The sequence below is a fragment of the Tenebrio molitor genome, chromosome 9, assembly GCF_963966145.1.
Source record: "Tenebrio molitor chromosome 9, icTenMoli1.1, whole genome shotgun sequence".
NCBI classification, from domain to species: Eukaryota; Metazoa; Arthropoda; class Insecta; order Coleoptera; family Tenebrionidae; genus Tenebrio; species Tenebrio molitor.
In genome coordinates, this window is record NC_091054.1 from 11317024 (window position 1) to 11337078 (window position 20055).

Sequence of the window (20055 nt, forward strand, 5' to 3'; positions counted from 1 at the left end):
AACATGTTTGATGGGCAAGGTGATGCGTCATTCACCTTTTGGGTGGTTAGGTGAGAGTCAATAGCTTTATTAAATCAATGAAATGTTTCCATCTTGTTACCAAGTACTTAGTAAAATGAGTCGCACCTCCAGAACTGGGCTAATAGCAAGTCCCACGAAGAAGATCTACAGAAGAGCCAAGGTAATCGATCTTTGTTGTAAACGAGTCCCGTAATCGGTTCTTCTCCAAGGTACCAACGATTCAATTACGAGCGATCGCCAGGCCTGCGCCCTTTGTTCTCAAGCCTTTCGCGGGTCTGTACAATCCCTACCCGTACGGCTGCTCTCTGTTGTGCAACCATCCGACCGACAACGAAGCTAAAGAACGGCTGAAGAAAGCGAAGGACTCTTGGGTGACATAATCGGATAATAAATGAAATATCTTCTTTAAACAAATCTTGCAGGCTAATGAAGGAAAAAATGTGTTGTTGGCCGAAGAGATCGAGGCGATCAGAGCCGGTTTGGAACAGTGTCAATCCGACGACAAAAACACTCACAAACATAATCAAATGAAAACCCTCGACAGCGTTCCCGAAGAATTGTTCAGACGGTAACAGGGCCGTAATTTCGAAGCTTCGTTGTAACGTTCTTTGCAGGTACACAGAGACGGACTCTAGACCCTTAACTCCCGCGCCCACTCTCGCCAGCGCCGCAACCAGAGCGTCCGGATCCAGAAGGTGTGTCACACCCGATCCCCTCCCCACCAATCAAATTCGCGAGAAAACACTTTTAATCTTGGACCTCAGGCGGAGCCACAGTCAGGTGAACAGATCGCGTAAACACGTACAAATAACATTCCATGTGAAAAAATTGGAAACACGTTTATTCATAATGCAGTACAGTACGAATTAATTAGCGGTACTTGGTCTACAGTTTATTTACAAAGTGAATGTTTAAAGTGTTTGAATATTTACAAATTAAGTAGAAAATGCATTTTCGCCGTGTTGATACGTTGGTGGGGACGGACCAGTCTTTTTGTGACTGACGACGTCAATCACCATTCATGACGATTTCCTCTTCTGCCAGGAGCACTGTAGATTCTGTGAATACTTTCCCGTTGACTCTGCTTTCGAGATCCTCCCCTGCGTACGAGAGGAGGGGCGAAACTTCGACCTCCTCGCAGGCGACCACGCCCCCCGCCGCTTCGACGTACTTCCTGTGCAAAGTCAGTAAATCTTGTCGAGCTGTCGAAGGGCAATCTTTGCCGGCACTGTCGGAATTCTTCATCGCACTGAACTCGCTTTCTCGAGGCACTTCCCACGTGACGAATCTATCACTGAATTGAAACACGTCGAACACGAACTTTTCAATTTTAATCCCGTTGGGTTGTCCTGGTTTTACCGTTCTTCCCTGATCGTCGACGTAAGGAATTTTTTTCTTCGCCACGTGCAACTTCAGCTCCCCTTCGAACTCGTCACTCACCCTCTTGAGAAAACTTGTGGTGAAGAAGTGGTTGCAGATGCTGCCGGCGTTGTAAACGAGATTGCCTTCTTCGTCGCGCAAGTGTGCCTTTTCTTCGGAGATTTCGCTGTACTCTACGACCTGGAAGCGGCCGTTGATCTGGCACACCACACCCACCGGCTCCGTCGGCCCCGCTTTCTTCACAACTTTGGCCCCGCAATCGCTGCCTTTGTCCACGCAGTAGCCTATGAAGACGGGATCGGCGATTTTGGTCAGAATGTTGTCGACGCTGTGGGCGTGGATGTACTTGACGCCCCGCTTCTTCATGTCGTCCAGGATGCCGTTTGACTTCAACGCCCGGTAGATGCCGCCGTTGCCGTCAGGTGCTTGAGCTACCAGATTTGGGGCCTCCAGGATGATTTTACCGTCAAAGTCGAAACAAGGCAGCAGGCCTTGCTTGAATTGGACAACGTCGTCGGCATTCAGGCCGAAAAAATTGTGCGATTTTAGGAATGTATCGGTCATCACGTCGGTGGGGCCGCTGGTCATCACGTACCACGTCACTTTACCAGACTTGCCGGTGTGTTTCTTGGCCAAATGTTGGACTCTTCGGATGCGCTCCGCTTGAATTTGGAACAGAGTTTTGCCCGACGGTAAACCGACATTGTACATGCCTTTGGGATAAGTGACGCCTAATCTGGTGCCTTGCCCGCCGGCCATTAGCAAAACACCGACCTCACCAGCTCCGACAGCTTCCAAGCCCTTCCTCCTGTACTTCTCCAGCGTCTCACTCTCGCAACCTTCCTCGGACTCGAACTGCGCCGGTGGGACCGGCTTCATGTCGGTTATTTCGTTGCTTTCGTTCAGGGCATTTTTGGCTTGCTGGAATAATTTCGTCGACCCGTCCAGGTTCAAACTTTCCAGGTGTTGCAAAAAATTCTCTTTTTCTTCATCGCTGAAACTGTCGTAAAAACGTAACAAGTGCACCTGATTGATATGTGACAATTTTCTTTTAATTTTTTCCAAATTTGCCATCGTGTCACCGGATTAATTCAAATGATTACCAGACACGCAGACACGCCAGCACAACATTTTGACAGCTGTCAAATGTCGCTGTCAAAATCAGCTGACTGAATGTTGACGTTTCGTGTTGACAGGAAACATTGTCCTGGTACGGCAGTTCGTCCTTGCAAGAACCACCCATCATAAGGATACAGAGAGTGCCCACGAGGGTCGGGAGTCCCGAGGAGAACAACAACAGTCCGAAAGGCAAGTCGCCGACGCACTTGTTGACCAGCGCGAACCTATCGAGGTCCCCGACCCCGAATTCGGTCAAGGCCCTCAAGAAGAAGCCCAAAGAAGTCGAAGAAGTTCCACCGGTGAAGGATAAACACGAAGAGAAGAAGCCCGACGAGGAGGAAGAAGTAGAAGATGAGTTCGTCAAACGGCGCGGAAAGAAGAGAAGGAAGAAACGTGACGAGTCTAGGGGCCCGCCGGCTTTTCAGACTTCACTCGACCCAGAAACACAGGTTATTACATAATTTCTCGTTCGATGCGATCTAAGATAACTGCGACGATCGATAGGTGGCTACAATCGGACCCGATTCTCACAATGCTAGCGCTCGCCCCTCTCTAGTTCCCCTGTCACTAGACGAAGCGCCAGACACAATCGATAAAGGCAAGAATTCAGCGAGACCGTCGAAATGCTGGGAAATCGACTCGTACCTGGACGCCGAAATCCTGAAGCAGTTGCGACGCGAACTTAACGAAGAAATAATCGATAACGAATTCAATCACAAAGTGAGAAATCGGTCGAGTCAATTGAAAAACTGTTTTGTTTTATTATTATTTTCAGAGACGCAAAGCACTGGAGGAAGCTATGAAGACCATCCCGAAGGACAAAACCAACTGTGAAGCTTTGATCAGGGTGCAGAACGAACTAAAACTGCCCCCCGTCAACACCGACCTCTGGTTGTCTTTGCCACGCATTTTTACTCGCTCCAGCGCACGATTCGAGTTGCCGTTAGACAGCCGGACTCTCGAAAGTATGACTCCCTTGTACTACATTCAGAATCACGTGAGCCTGTCGAGTCCCCGGAAGTTGCTGTACAATTGCATCTTCAACAAGTTCAAGATGGACAGTGAGATCGAATCGAACGGCGAAAGAAAAATCAGTGGAGCAGTATGTTGTGTTTTTTTATTGACAAATAAACTTAACATCGACACGAATTATACGGTAGGAAATCCAGAGGGCGCTCGATCTCATGATGGGCAAAGCCATGTCGGATCAACAACGGAAGTACTTCCGTGATTTGATCGGGTGGTGCGACGATGACGTCATGGATTTCAAGACGTTCTGCGGTGTGTGCGCCGTGTGCGAACGGCTGTTGGCCCCGGAATATTGTTCGCAATTGCCCGATCGTAAAAGCGATCCGTGTCACGAGGTTGAGTGTTCGGTTATTTTGAGTCGGTGTCTTAGATTTTTGATGTTTCAGATCGAGAGTGCTGATTTTGAAGCGTTAACAAGGAAATTACATGGGAAAAAGGTCAGTCAGAACTTGGTGGAAATCCTGCACGGGATCAAAACTCGTTAGTGGGGATCTAGCGTCTGTTATTGTTTCAACAAATAATGTGTAAACGGTGTGGTGAAGTAAAAAAATATAGATTTGTTGAGTCTATAAACGTGACTTTAATGCAATATGTACAACATTGACATCTAATAACTTAAAACTAACTTAAAGAGGTAATCAATATCTATTATTTTTTTGTCTGTCTGAATAATTGCTATACATTCACAATTACTGCATGACTCGATGAGACGATACCAAGTTAATAGTTTTTTCTCCTATCTGTGATACATGTTTCCAACCTACTAATTTTATTTAGAATACCGTACTTTCAGTTTGTATTGATTTTTTTTTTGCATTAAGTTGCACACTCATTCCGTCAACTCAGTTTTGGAAAACAAAAAAAAAACGATGAAAATACTAACGAAAGTAATCGAACAACACCTGTTCAGCGTCGAACACAAATTTCCCAACAATTTCCTTGCTATCACAACAATTCTATCACGACAAAAAAACGCTTATCGAAAAATAATAACTGAACGAGATTTTTCGATATCAGCGGACGCTCGTTCGCGTCAAGAACCAGATCAAAAAAAACATCCAAAAAACATTGATTGTCTCCTCGTGGTCGCTTCAAGTCAATGCAAGCTTACACAACGACTTATAAAATTACTCGACCTTTTGCCGAACCAAGGGCTCGGAGTTCGCGCAAAAGGCGCCCTAAAATGGAAGAATACATACTCTAAAAGATTACAGTATCGACGACATATTTACCTACGACTACGTATCTAACACTTGCACTGACTTATCCGTCAAATTTTCAGCGAAACTGTTGAGAAGTTTGCATTAGAACCCAACAATACTGATTTGTTTGTCGTACAAAGTGCTAAAAAATTATAAAAATTACAAAAATGTGTATTCATAGAATGCGGGCGGAGTCGGGGGCGTCCGTCCAATTTATTAAGTATCGGCCGAACGTCCAATTTGAATGCGCTTAGCTAGCGGACACTCCCCGACCCCCGCCCCTAATTACTAGACACGAAAACAACTATATTGCTGTCCTAAACACTGATGCTAGTGATTGTTCATCTCTTGTTATCATCAATGCGGGGTACCGAATCGGTCGTCAGGTTTGCCAACGTCGCCTCGGTTACTTTTGATTACTCTATTTGGCACACTTGTTGATTGTTTAGGGAATTTCACGTCCTGCCAACCGAAAGTGTACCCTGCTTGTGTGTGGCAAGACATATGTACAAACTTGCTCTCTCCTCATTACCGTCTGTTAGTCTGATTAGTCGTTTATAAAAAAAAAGAGAAATAATCCCGGATACAATGGCACAAACATCTAGATCACACTCTATACAAAAATGTACACGTTTTCACGCACAATTTTTTTAAATTTTTATTTCATTTCTGTGCGCGTCGACCGTTTCTAAAATACGACCGAAAGTTTTCTTTGCGTCTGTTAAGGGATGTAGGCAGTGAATTATTTTGAAAACGATCGACACGCCTCGACGACGACAGTTAACCTATTGAAGGCCTAGCGCATATGAAAATAAAAATCGTTAAAAAACACTTTTTACAACACTTTAAGAAAAATCATCGTAATTTGGCTGATGGGCGTCTGTGAAACAATCTGTAAGTTTGAAGCGGTATTTTTCATTTCACATCGAGATGGAAGAAAATTCTTCTACATTTACGAGACGAAAATCTCTTATCAACAATTGCAACAGGAAAAGAACCGAAAGAGGAAGTTTCACCTGACTTACACTATTTCCACACGAAATTAAATCGAATTATATACAAAAATGTACAAAATATTTGATTAAATTCACCAAATGAAATGTTATTGTGCAGCAAATCACAACATCCGGGAAAAGGTCACGTGTTCGGTCCAGAATCTCGAGACATTTTGTGGATGCTGTTAGTTTACATACTAGGTAAAAATGAAATAATGATAATAGAAACAAGCAAGTATTTACAGATAGTGCAGCTGGCATACAAGCTATTCTAGTGACTTATTAGCTTGGTGTTGGTACCAGTGAGACGAACATCTCTGTTCAGGAATATACAGTGTGATTGAAAAAATCTGCCGGGAACGATCTAATCGAAAGCGACAGATTCTCCCAAGTCAATAAATAAGAAACAGAATCAGTAATGTTAACGAAACTGTCCTGAAAATGTGGCTTGTTGGGCCGTTGTCAACGAAATACTCTAATTTAAAAAATAATTTTTTGATTATTCTCCTCATTGTCCTGTGCTTGACTAGAATTGTGAAAGAATTGGACTGGAATGTGCGTTTTTTTTTTTTAAATGTTTGTTTGTCTCCTCCCCGCTACATTCCCAGAACAGCCCCAATAAATATATTAAAAAATAATAATAATAATAAAAACTACCATTATAACAAGTACCTGCTTAAAGCAAAACTCTACTCGCATAAATAATATAAATAACGATAATACAATAAATTTTTTGTCATGAATTTAAGTTAATACAAAGATCCGCAACGTATTTCAATATATAAATGTTGCGACGATAAATAATCTTGTTATTCTCTTAAATGTTACATTAAACATAAAAAACCTAACAAATAAAAATAGGGAGCAACAACGATAGTGCCTAAGACATTGCAAGAAAACGATGTAAATCTTCGCGAAATCGCTTGTAGCCCGCATTGACTTTGTTTCACTGCAGGACTATATCAGAATGGTACGACATCTTCACAAGTTTAGTTACCGTTTGTGTTACGATGTGCCGCTATTATCGCATTTTTATTGTTCGAATCTGTCCCGTAGATCTTGCCGGCCTTCTTCGCCATAGAGCCCAACAACTCCTGAGACAACTTGTGAGCAGACTTCAGGGACGTAAGCCATTCTTTTAGGCCTATTTCGTCCTGGAACAATCAACATTACATTTACTCCGTGTCTTCGATTAATCCGCCACCGCCGCAAAAATGTCACAAGTGACACACCCACTCGTTTTTTTAAATGTCTAGATGAAGTTGTGCATCGATTAAAATAAATTGTCCCGCGGGATTCGTTCCGAGTATCGATGTGATGATTCTCTTCACGCACCGGTGGAAAATGTCAAACGCATATCCGAAATGTCAAAAGAGTAACCTGGTACGTTCCGGATGATCGAGAAAATTTGGTAGACCAGAGTTGGCCACGAAAAACAAAACTAGAGTCTTGGTTAGATTCATACGAAATTCTACTGTCAACCGTCGGTGATATCGGTGTTTTTAAACATTTGTCGCTTTGCACGAAGTCGAAACGTTTCGAGGTGAAAATTTATTCGAGGTGCACCACAAACTGCGCAATTTGCAAACAACACCGACAGTCGGGACGTCATTTGTCAAATTTATACAACGATAACAATTATAAAAATCTTTTCTTGTGAACGTCCGATTTTCCGACGGGAGACTGACGCGTGGAGCTCGTGAACGTTGGCAGCACCGGAATAATTTCCAACAATGGTCGTATTTAACTTGTTCGAATTTAAATATTATCGCGAACGTGTGTAAACAACAAAATCAGAATTTCTATCGGTAATAGAATCAGCAGTCGACGTACGTCGGAATGTAATCAAAGGTCGCCATCGGCTATTTTGAAATTTCATTCACACTAACCCACCCATTCACAATAACTAATTCCACATCTCCGAGCTCAAAGGGAACGAACCGAATAACATTGGAAATGTTTCTTCTGCTCCGATTGCTTAATTTTCAGCGAAAATTGTGCTTTTTACTGCACACAAATAAAACGGAGAGTGGGCAGTGTTAAAAACTGTCTTTGTTTAAAATCGCAGTCGGCTCTTCCGGACGGTGGGTCAAGTTCAGACATCACTTTGCTTCAGCCTATTTGAACGTTGACGTAAGCACAGCAGAAATAACATTAGTTGCAGTAGCGGTTGCTAAGGAGAAGACGGACGGAACGTTTCAAAAGTGTTAAATTTCAATTCGATCTGTCGGTACTTTTTCTTACTATATAACAGTGTTGAAGTGAAACTTTGTGGGCGGAAAATGTTTTTTTAGCTCGTGGTGCGGTTGCGTAATCAAGCCGAGCTTCAGATTAATCGAGGTAATGGCAATAAAATAATAAACAGAGTGTAAAAGTGTGGCGGGATTAAATTTTTGGCAAATTTCGAAATTTTACAGATGGGAGAATTTCAACTCGGCTCGACTTGATCACCCAAATGATGTCACGGTTTTCGTCACATTCGGTCCTATTTCCTGTTGAACTGCGGTTGCTGCAATATTTTCTATGAACTTGCACGAAGCGCACTTCGAACCAACGAGTCTTTTTTCAGTGTTACACGGATGGAAGTTTTTTGATAAACAAAAAATCTTCCCGGCTTTATCGCAATTCATATTTATTCTAAACGAAACAATTTATTTGCTTATTATTTTTTCGCAATAAAAATTGACTCATCATCGGAGCTTGTTGACTCTTCTCGATAACAGTCGTCGATACTTTTCACGCGACTACAAAGTTAATTTTCTGAGAAGTGCACCTTGTACGAGCGCGCGTCTCAAAAAATAGGAAACGATCCGATTTTCACTGCGACCGCTCGATAAAATTTGATGGAGCAATTCTTCACAGGTCGAGGTTAACCCGCGGCAACTCGAGCGTTAAAACTAAACACGTATCCCCCTTTTGGGATATGACACTATACACATTACAAGGGACCGAACTCTGAGCGCGTACATAAAACCGATTTTCGAGAGCGTTTTAAATCAATTTTACGTCCAATAAAATCAGCGCGATTCTCCGTCGACGCTTCAAGGGAAAAACTCCGGAAAAAAATATTTCCAAGACGAATCTCAATTCTGGATAAATACTTCCCGAAAACAACGGCTTATCTCCGTCAATCGATCAAATCACGAGACCGCCACTTACGTTCTGCCTCGTTTTTTTCTTTTTGTTTGATAAGACGGTAAGTACTAGTTTCATTTATGCGATTTAGCTCGATTCTAATCGCAAGCCGAACCCTAAAACGTTCATCTTCTGCAAAACGACCCAAGTTTATATCTAAACTTGCCGATAGTTTCCAACTGATCGGTCCGAATTGACGAGGGGTGATGCATTCTGACTGCACAACTTTTCTCATCGGTAATAAATAAGTTCTCGCTCGACACTGAACCGAGAACAATTATTTGAATCTTCTTCGACACTCACCGGATTCGTGAGGACAATTTTTCCGTCCCGCATCCTGACGACGATGCACTGTTCGTTCTTGACTTGGACGAGTTCTGGACTGACCTCCTCCACTTGGTCCATGAACACCATTTCCGGTTTGGCCGAATCCGGATGCAACTCCAACCTGTTCGGGTAGAGCTTCGCGTACCTCATCTGCCAACTGGACGTCCACGGTCCTCCCAGTTTCTTGATGTAGCCGTGAAGGATGCAGTCCGATTCCTTCTCGTCGAGGTCGAAGAGTTTCTTCTGTTTGGCTTTCTTCTTGTGTTCGGCTTTGTCCGCTTCGAAATTGATCGTCTCGAAGACGGTTTCCGCCACTTCGTTCTGCCACCGCTCCGATATCACGAGGGGGAAGTTCTTGTAAAGATCCTGATCGGCGTCCGTCAACTGGAACGACATTTACATAATGAGTCGAGGCGTTGTACACAACGCGCCAGGATAATTCCGTTGTCCTGTCAGAGCGACATCTAGGCAGACAATAAAGTCGTCTCGAGTAGGTAGACGGTGTACGATTAAACGTCGAATTGACGTAAAATGGAATTCTTGAATAATTTTACCCAAAATCATAGTTGAGGTTATGTTCACTTCACGTCCCGTATGCCCGTACCTTCTTCCGTGAATTCATTTTCAAAACGAATTTAACGATGAATCAGGAGAAATCTTTTTTAAATTTGAAATAAACTCTCCCTCGTTAGAGCGCAGGCTTAATGACATTAAAAAATCTTGACACTCAATGTAACCAATCGTATTGTCATGAAAATCACTGTTTGGCTCATACCAACATGACGACGTTTTGACAGTTGTTATAAAAAAAATTCAATAATAGGTAACAAATGTCACCGACCTTGATCCCTTTGGTGTCCTCCTCGTCGAAGGAGCCTATGTCGAAGGCATCGGCGGCGTTGACCTCGCCCCTAGGCGGTATGAGCGGCGGCGTGTACTTCTGCAGGTAGACCTGTTGCCAATCGATCCCGGCGAAGAAAGGGTGCTCCTTCACCTCGTCGGCCCTGAAAGCTCACCCTAATGAGTACGGAAAGGTCGACCGGTCGAGTCGAGAACTTCCTACCCGTTGCCCTTGCAGCCCAGTCTCTTGTCGACGTCCCTCTGCAGGAGACCTTCCAGCAGAGATTTCAGCTCTTTACTAAACGAATCGGGAAGTTCGACGTTCTGAAACGGATCAAAATTTAATTGGTGATTTCCAGTCGACCGCCACTCGTTCAATTAACCATTGTCAACGTCATCCTGTCAATTTCGTGCTTGTCTTTGGTTTTGTGCTGACGGAACGGCGAATGGCCTTTCAATAATTTGTATAACATGCAGCCGAAGCTGAACCAGTCCGCACTGGAATCGTACGCGGTCCCTTTCGACAGTACTTCCGGTGCCATATAACCGTGAGTTCCTCTGCAGGTGGTGTTAACAAAATCATTCGACAGATCAACAACGCAACAAACAAAAAACTTACACGCTCGCGTGGGGTTTCTTTTTTGAAAAATCACAGGCTAGACCTAAATCAGATATTCGAACATGGCCATGTTCGTCTAATAGAATATTTGCAGGTTTTAAATCTCTATATACAATATACCTCCTATGCATATGTTCCAAACCTGCAAAAACACACCAACCGGGTTAAGCAATTACGGCCGACAGGAACTTCCTCCACAACCTCACCTAATATCACTTCGGCAGCGTAAAATTTCATCTCGGACTCGTTGAAGACGCCGTGCTGGCTCAAATGGTAATGCAAGTCGCCGCCGTTCATCAAATCCAAAATGAAACAGAGCTTGTCGGGCGTGTGAAACGCGTACGTCATGCACACTATGAAAGGACAGTCCTGCCCTGTACTGACGAGGGAGAGCATGATGCGTTCGTTCAACGCCAGCGTCTCTCCCTGCTTCATTTTTATCCTCTTCTTGTCCAGACACTTCATGGCGTACATCTTCCCGGTGTCGGCCTTCCGACAACCGTAAACCTCGCCGAAGCCGCCTCTCCCTATTATTCGGTGCACGCTGAAGTCGTTCATCGTCAACTGCGAAAACGGAACGAATTACGTCCTCGGCGCGAAATTAATTTCCTTCGGAAAATATTTATTCAGGACCCGCCGCCGTTGCCGAAAGAACACGGCACGGCGCGACCGAACCGCAAACACCGCGAGATCCAGAAAATTTCCTAATAACGCCGCTTTTTTCGAAAATTCAACGCTTCGGAAAATACTGGGGTCGCACACATAACACGACTGCTTTTTTTAAGTAAAAGAGATAAATTGGAACATCCATTACCGTCGAGTTCTTTAAACACGGCGTCATATTTCACGTCGTGTCTGTACATCGCAATCGCTCAGCTGAATTTGCCCCGAAAAAATACCAAACACATTTACGAGGGTTTATTTATGGGGCAAAAAAAAGCATTAGAATACGTCTGATTTGAATAATAACACGATAGAATGCCGGTGTTGCTGATAAAATTTTATACGAATTTTCCGGCTTTTTGTTTACATCAGTTACGATGGATTAATTTCCGTCGAAGGTTTTATTAAAAATAAAAAGGATTCAGGCTGGATCTCGCACATGTAGTTCGAAACGAAAGGGCGACAGGGTGGCCCAAAAACTGACGTTTTTGATGAGGCGAAAACAACTTAACCCGTCCGGAAAATCTCGTCGCAGACCGTACTCCCTCCTTCCTATAAGTAACGCGGGAAACCCCCGCTTCTCCATTATTTACAATGGAGACGTTGCCACTTTGTAGATCACTTTCGTGAGTGAAAAAAAATGATTGTACATAACAGTTTTTTCCGACGCGTATCGAATACTGATGGCCAGATTATCAGCAATATCCACATGATCGATGCAAGAACTCGGGTTCCGCATTTTTATTACGACTGTGAGAAACTCGACGAGAAATGGAAATTTTGCAACTCGATCTCGTCATCAATTGGCTTCGTCTTTTATCGTCTCAATATCAACTGTATAGAAAAGAACATGCACAAATGTCAATTCAAATACATATTTGATTTCTTGTTTAATCGAGAAGGTATCGTAAAAAAATATCCTGGCCCACGTAGTTCGTCATTTCGCCCTTGGTGTCGAGTGAAATGTTGGCGGTCACAATGACAGAACCTTTAATTTTCTGTTTTGCCCGTCTATTTATAGATCGAACTTTTGTAACGTACCACATCCGTACGCAATTTCTTAACCAAATGAGGTTCACATACTGCGGTACAATAAAAAAAACTACTGCCGCCACCATAAACCTCCCCGGATAAATATTCATAACCCGCGATATTTCCATCTGGCACGGCCCGGTCAAATATTTCACCTGAACAAAACAACGCGACAAATCGTCTCTGCGAAAATCACCAAATACATATAAATAAAACAAACATTTACGACCGATACCGTAAAAACTAAGAACGTTTCGCTCCTGAAGGACGTGTTTATTTTACGGTCCAAAAGGGACGACGCCCTCGAGTACCACTATCTCACCGTTAACCCCAATAACAACCAAATGAATAAAAACGACCGCTTCGATGAATAAGCTTCGGTCTTGACCAAAACAAAAAGAGCGAGCGGCTCAAAGAAACAGTCGAGTTCTTAAAAAATAATGGCCGCGCGTACTTGAAACGGTGTCATTTGGGCCGTTTCTTTTTGTAAAATATCACGTCCCCCCTACTCCCAATAATGAGTTTTTACGATGAGTTATAGGGGGAACACACGAATCGCCGAATAAAAGCGACGGCGACGCTTGCACACAAGCCGGCTCTTCAGCTCCGACGATGGTTCCATTGATAACGTCGTAAATTTGTCAGTTACGTACGTGACGAGGGTGAATTTTCTTCCAGACGTGCTCGTACGGAATATTTTTGGAACTTTAATTGGCGTCTAATTCGCCCCCTTTCTGGCAGTCGATAAAACAGGATGTTTGCGCCGTCAAAACACCACCGTCCAAGTCTCGGATCGATGTGACAAAACAGACAAATTTAGAGATTCAAATTACGTAAAAAATCACGTTTGACATTAGGTCATCAACGCGACTAAAAAATTTGTTCAAATTCAGATAAGTTATTATAAAACCTGTTTCAAAATCAAAAATCCACCAACTATTCTACCTCGAAAATAACAACGTCGCCAACTTTTGTTTTTAGTGTGTTTGCAAGTGTCGGAAAAAGTTAGGTTATGAAAATAAAACTGTTGACAGTCGTTTTGGTCGTAGTTCATCGTGTTTTTTTAATTATCATTTTATTATTTCACTCAAAAGGTGTGATATGGCAGCTACCACCTTAATAATGATTATTTTGTGTTACGTAATAAACTCAACAGTTCGATGTCAAATTTTGGCGGGACGTTAGGCCAACCCAAAAAAAATGAAATTTATTCTAGGGATTTCTTTGTTTCTGCCAACATAATTCAACAGATGGTGGATTTTTGATTTTGAAACAGATAATAGATAACTTCTTGTGATTCACCCAAAACTCAACAAATGCAATTTTATTTTGTGAAAGAAGGCACAGTACGAGCGACGACGTACGGTTTTTTCTTCGCCGTCTTTATGATTATCATTACCGCCGTTCATATTTTTTTAAACAAGAACATTTGACAGCCGAGTTGAATACGCAAAATAAAAATCGATTCGTACAAATTTTGAATGTCAGAGTAGGATTAGGTCACAGTCGGTAATATTTGTGTTTTTATGCGTTCTCGCATAAGTTTACTTCCTGTGTGCGATTTGCGTTGCGGTACGAACCTCAAACTTCAAAAATACAAAAATTCTATTCGGAATTTCCCCGCGGACAATTGACGGTAACGCAAACATTGTTGATGTAACACGTGACCTACTTGTATTTTGACATTTGCTGATGAACGAAGTATGAATCTATCTAAGACTCGACTTTTGGCTATCATCAAAAAGCTGTGACCACCGCAGAATGTTAAAGTGTAAATTTCAAACAAACCGACTTGGGAACGTAATAAACGTACGTACGAAATATAAATATAAGGTTTGTCGATGCATTAGTTTTGATGTTGTTGCGAATTTTTTTTTTTTATATACTTTTACCAATCAGATAAATCGATAAAATTCCACTAAAAGCTTCCAAGTTAATCCGAGTTAAACTAGAAAACGACATCGTTAATAGGTCGTATAAAATATCGGTAGGTAAACGCCACACGAGATGTAATTAATTAACAGATATTATATTTATAACCGGTCGTAAGTTTGTGTTGCGTTTAATTTATATCCGATGACAGCTAATTAAGGAACTCTCGTGTTGATCACTGCCAACTAAAGATGGCAGGTCGAACGCAAGCTCGCTAGCTTTTCTTTTCACGAGGGAAGCGCCCCATTGGCCCGACCAGTGACACGGGTGAAGTGGACGGATTAAGTTACGACAACGCCTTTCGCCTCTCGTAGCCAACCCCGTAGATCTCTCCCTTTCGCTCCCGTTCAAAACGAATTTTGATCGTTGCCGCCACCGACAACACTCACCTGTATGTTTAATTCTAAATTTTTCCATTGGCAGAACCTAGTATATTTATCACTGAAACAAAGAAACGTACAGTTTAGTCGATAGGTCTGTTACATTTGGGAGAAGGAAAAAAAACTAGACGAACTTTCGATTACCCCGAGCCCGACCTTATCCTGTGGGATCCTTTACGCGGCCGAATCCGGGATGATGGACGGCGATGAAACAAATTGCGCGATTAATATCGAATTATTCCGGTACAAACGTACTTTCCGAATAATTGAGCGGTTCGCGCGGGAGGATTTCAGTAACGACGAGCCTCGAAAATTAACGGTGGTCCGACGCAGCAATCAGACAAAACAAAGACCCCCGGATCGATCCCTCTCGGTCCCGGGGATGGAAATCGAAGTTTCGCCGTCGAGCAGACGGGAAAAAAGACGTAAAGAAATAAAAATAAATCTAACGTTACCTATCTCACCTTTCTAAAAATTTCTTGAACGGTTCGTCCCTTAAATGGTTATAAATTTCTTCTATGTAAGGCTGGAAAAGAAAGAAAACGTGGAAAAGTCCATTAATACACATCGAATTCGATGGTGGTGGGTGGATGGCGCGCCTTGAATCTTAATGGACGGACACAAGTGTGTCATATTTAGAACAACGGAGAGGCGTTCGGGTAATGGAAAAACTTTTAATTAGGATTGGGTGGTAGCTGCACAAAAAATAGACATAAAGGGAGGCCATCTCGCAATCGCAGTACTCACCTCGAACAGTGTGACGGGAACGTCGTTCTTCATTAGGTGCTTCTGCACGTGCTGGAGGCACTCCTTGGAGTAGTCCTAGAAAAGGAAGAAAATGTCGCAAGGTGATGCAGCTGGAGCCGACACGACACTATTACTATTAATCTTGCGTTGGAATGATGATATATCGATGTGAGTAATTACCATAAAGGATCTCGGCGATGCCATTCATATTAATATTTTGCGATTTTTCCATTCCCTACGCGCACGGATTATTATCAATCACACATATCGTATTTCGACAATACAAAATGCATCGTACATCGACAATCAGTGATGAGTAAATGAGTACAAATTTTATACAGGGTGTCCCAGAACTGGCTCCCCAGAGAAAAAAGGGAGCCTTTGGGCGAATATATTAACGTGTATTTTGAAGAAAAAAAGTCCTATCTCAAATGATAACCGAGAAAAGACATTCTGAAGTTGACCAATCAGAGTTGAACACCATTAAGGTGGAATAATCGCAATTTTGCGTTTCCTAGGTTTCCTTTTTATCCGTAAACCTCTATAATTCTGTCCATTAGATTTGGTCCACTACATTTATTAGAATGATTGTTTACGTCAGTTTGACATTTGTTGTGCAATTTCGCTGCGATATTTAATTCAAGTGTATCATTTAACATGTATTCTTCCTCTGAGTACGTAGATATGATTCTTACTTTTGCACGACGTGGGAACAATGCACGTGAAGCAGTAAGGTTGTACCGTGAACAATTTCCGCAAAGACAAAGTCATTCGTATCATAAAACAATCCTGAAATTAATCGCTCGGAGTCGAGAAACGGGTCAGATGCAGCCAGTTCGAAGAGAAGTTGGGGGTGCTCCAAAAAATGTAAGGACTGTCGAACACGAGGAAGCCGTATTGAATGTCTCTGAGGAACACGGCACCCGGAGTATTCGAACAGTTTCTCGTGAAATGGGTTTATCCAAGAGTTCGGTGCAGAGAGTTCTAGCTGATAATAGGCATCCGTACCACTATACACGAGTACAACATCTTCTGCCAGAGGATTATCGAATTAGGCAAGAATTTTGTCTATGGTTAATAAACCAAAACGATGCTCCACACTTCTTGTCACGGATACTGTTTTCTGATGAGTCGCTATTTTGCCGGTAAGGTTGTTCCAATTATCACAACCTTCATATCTGGGCAGAGGAAAATCCAAGAGAATTATTTCCCAGAGGTTTTCAACATAGGTTTTCTGTTATTTTTTGGACTGGGTTATTGGGCGATCGTTTGGCAAGTATAAGTGTGGTGGATCCTTCCTAAAATTCCGAATCTCCCGCTCTAGATTGGACCGTTTGAATTCCCCGCAAGATTAACAGGGGCAAGAAATGCTCAGTTCATTGGCACGGAGCTACCTGATCTACTTGAAATTGTACCTCTTGCTTATCGCATAAATGACTGGTTCCAACATGATGGTGCTCCACCACATTGTAGGAGAAACGTTCAGGAAATTTTGGATAACCAATATCCACAGCGCTGGATCGGTCGAGGAGGACCGCATCATTGGCCTGCCAGGTCTCCAGATCTGAATCTGAATCATTTGAAATCTATCATTTATCGGCGGCCCATAAATTCAGAGGCTGATCTGAGAGTTCGAATTCAGGAGGCTTTTGTTTCAGTTACTGAAGAAATGATAACTAACGCTACTACAAGAAGTTTGTTACGTAGAGCACAATTGTGCATACAAATGAATGGTGGTCATTTCGAACATCTGCTTCAACATTATTACCTATTTAAATAAATGGTTCTTTTTAGAATCGCCATTTTTATTGTTTTATTTCGAAGTTATTATCTTTTACACTTGTCAAGTCTTGATGTTGATGACAGATAAACGTCAACGAATTTTTATATCGGAAAACGTCAAAATTCCAGTTGCCCAAACATTTTATTGATTTGTGCGATATCAGAGATTTTTTGTTGTTGTTTAGCAACTGACCGGATTTTTTAGTAATACCTGAGGACGAGCTTCCGGGATTGATGAAATTAAAAACTTTATAACTCGCTAATTTGAGCTAGAAGAAAATTTATTTTAGTCAATTTAGAGTCTCTTTTGTTGTCGGCACATGCCTGTTTTCTCTGGGGAGCCAGTTCTGGGACACCCTGTATATCGCGCGTTCAAATGAAATCCTGGGAAAGCGTTGGAAACCGTCAATTGTTGTGCTTTTTTAAAGCGTAGATTAATTGGAGTATGTTGACAGCTAACCTAAAATTTAGAGCCAAAAAACTTTTTCTTTTTTTTCTTCCTTTGCAATGCTTTACATTAAAACAGTTATTTGTACAACTATGTAGTTATGAAAGTCATACTTTTTTTCACGAAGTTGCAGATTGAAGCAAAGAAGTGAAAAAAAAAGAGACATTCGTAACGTGTTGTACACACATTTTTTTGCATATCGATGTAAGTTGAGAAATTTGGTCCAAAAGGATTTACGAAAAATTACAAAAAAAATATAGGTATGTTTTGACACTCATCTCCAAGGAAATTGAATAAAATGTTGCAAAAAAGCACAACTTTCACTACGATTTTTCGTGTAAAAAAGTGCTACTTTCGCTACGATTTTGCGTGTAAAAAAGTGCCACTTTCATTACGATATGCAAAAAATAGAATAACTTAACGATTCCTATTCTCGAAGCAAATATCTAAGGGTACCCTTTGCTGAAAACAAACATGTTCAATGATGTCCCGATTAAACATAAATAAATGTCATTCGTGTCAAACAGCGGGAAATTCAACTTTACACTGTTCTAAACGGTTTAATTTTTCCAACGCCTACTCAGTCCAGGATTTCATTTGAACGGGCGATATTTATCAAATCAGTCGCGACCCTTAGAATTTATGAATGTGTATTAAAAAATCTCGTACGACAAAACAAAATTTCCACATTCTATCTGGTGATTGATGGGAAGAATTTTCGTTTTTTTCACCAACTCTCATCCTTCTACTTTCGACATCCGACACCGTCTAATGGTAATTACCCAATAGCAACGTCAGACGTGTCGAGATCCACACCGACACCTGATAATCGACATACCATCATCGCTTCGAACCTGACGCAGCTTCCGCATCGGAAAAATCTCACTGCGTAAGCCATCAGAAGGGGAAAAAAATCGCTTACGTGAGAGCGCGCCAGCAGCTCCTTCATGATGAAGTTGTCGTAGATATCTCTCGCCTGCTTCATCCTCTCCTCGGAACATTCCAGCTTTTCGTACGACTTTATCTGCAAACAAACATGAATGACAATCAAGTTGACGTAATCGGATCAAGTGTACCACCGCAAGACAGGAAAGTTGTGCTCTCCCCCGAACTCACAAATGAGTTTATCATTATGCAACAAGAAATGAGTGAGAAGAGGGCACACCACCACGCTAGTTGTACGGTACGTTAGTCGCGCGAACTAACGGCGCAACCCTCTCCGAGGGCCGGGGGATTTTAGATTGGAATGGAATTTGCATCGAGTTTCCGCCCCGAAAGTAATTTTTTAGCTGGGCGAGGATGAACGCATCCGTCGTCGATTCGATCGCCTCCAGGCTGCGGGGGGAGGTCGGTGGCTTGCACATTTTCCGAACAACTCTTCCAAAGTGCTCTTTCTTCGACGACCTCCTCACCTGGACCGTGAACCGCTCGCTCATTTCCACGACTTCCCTCCGGTTATGCTTTCCGCAATTTCCCGCGCCGCCTCCTTATCGCGCTATTAATTTCAGGTCGCACCCCCAGCCGAACCGGATGGAGGAAATCCAACGGTGGCGGCGGTTCACGAAAATGGCTGGTGTTGGGTGGCGCGCGCGCCGCCACACATCACAACAAGACGTGTCAAAGAGGCAACGGAAGTCTTATCGAATTTCGGAGGTGGTGTGCGGCCTTGACAACTTCGCGAACAAATCTCCGACAGGTCTAATCGCACCGCCCGCAGATGACGCGACGTTCCAACACAATTGAATTATCGACGTCGTAATAAAATTAGGCGAACGCCGCCGTCCCGTGTGGGAGACACGGCCATATTTCTATATCATCACTGACGAATAAAGGGCTTTTCAGTTCGGGCCCGACGATTCCTTTCATTTGTCAAAAGCAAACGCTTTATTTATCAACAGATCTGAATCAAATTTGTCCTCGAGGTATTTGCTTTTCTCTGATTTTTTCTGACGACTCCTAAATTTACTACTTTTCTCTTGATAAACAAGACTTCGGAATTTTTCGAGCGAGACGGGACAGATATGTACTCGAAGCGAACGACGGCGATGTAAATGGAGATATAGTTGTAAGCAGCCAATAAAAACTTTACGTCGAGATGAAGAAGAGACCTGGAAAAGTCAGATCTTTCACGAAAAGTTATCTGATCGTGCCCTTGCTTTGAATTCGAAAGATTGAACCCAACGGTTGGCCAAAAACATTCAGCTATTCCACTTTATCTTCAATCAGTAGGTGATGATCTCAACAGAACTGATTGGCCATTTTGATCATGGAGGAAGTGAGAAGCTGGCATGCTTGAGAATGGTCGCAGAAAGCGGAACCACCTGAGAGAACTTCGGTTTTGAACTCTGAAGTAGCTGAAGTCTTTTGTGTCCACGTGTTATAAAATTACAAGGTAAATTATCTT

General features: G+C 42.5%; 2 protein-coding genes and 1 pseudogene across 5 annotated transcripts in view; 1 reads left to right on the forward strand and 2 right to left on the reverse strand.

Moving 5' to 3' along the window:
- Positions 1 to 29: 29 nt before the first annotated feature.
- On the forward strand, positions 30 to 5595 carry LOC138138366 (uncharacterized). 2 transcript variants are annotated; one of them, XM_069058274.1, is made up of 9 exons: positions 32 to 181; positions 231 to 392; positions 444 to 589; positions 636 to 801; positions 2598 to 2969; positions 3025 to 3240; positions 3296 to 3622; positions 3681 to 3884; positions 3936 to 5595. In XM_069058274.1, the coding sequence occupies exons 1-9, from the start codon at positions 83 to 85 to the stop codon at positions 4032 to 4034; spliced, it is 1791 nt and encodes a 596-aa protein (XP_068914375.1). In that variant the 5' UTR covers positions 32 to 82; the 3' UTR covers positions 4035 to 5595. The 2 variants fall into 2 exon arrangements, with proteins under 2 accessions (XP_068914374.1, XP_068914375.1); XM_069058273.1 differs by having other exon boundaries at positions 30 to 181; positions 3681 to 5595.
- Positions 842 to 2515, reverse strand: LOC138138377 (UDP-N-acetylhexosamine pyrophosphorylase-like protein 1 pseudogene; annotated as a pseudogene).
- Positions 5596 to 6158: 563 nt separating the features above from the next.
- Gprk1 (G protein-coupled receptor kinase 1) overlaps positions 6159 to 20055 on the reverse strand; it is a 61974-nt gene continuing 48077 nt past the window's right edge. For all 3 annotated transcript variants that reach the window (XM_069058267.1, XM_069058268.1, XM_069058269.1), the window contains 11 exons: positions 18574 to 18675; positions 15422 to 15496; positions 15139 to 15200; positions 14684 to 14735; positions 10874 to 11231; positions 10668 to 10809; positions 10432 to 10606; positions 10272 to 10372; positions 10050 to 10212; positions 9185 to 9592; positions 6159 to 6900 (listed from right to left, as the gene is read on the reverse strand). In XM_069058267.1, the coding sequence (XP_068914368.1) occupies positions 6736 to 6900; positions 9185 to 9592; positions 10050 to 10212; positions 10272 to 10372; positions 10432 to 10606; positions 10668 to 10809; positions 10874 to 11231; positions 14684 to 14735; positions 15139 to 15200; positions 15422 to 15496; positions 18574 to 18675 (1803 nt within the window). In that variant the 3' untranslated portion in view covers positions 6159 to 6735. The remainder of the gene's footprint in view (positions 6901 to 9184; positions 9593 to 10049; positions 10213 to 10271; positions 10373 to 10431; positions 10607 to 10667; positions 10810 to 10873; positions 11232 to 14683; positions 14736 to 15138; positions 15201 to 15421; positions 15497 to 18573; positions 18676 to 20055) is intronic.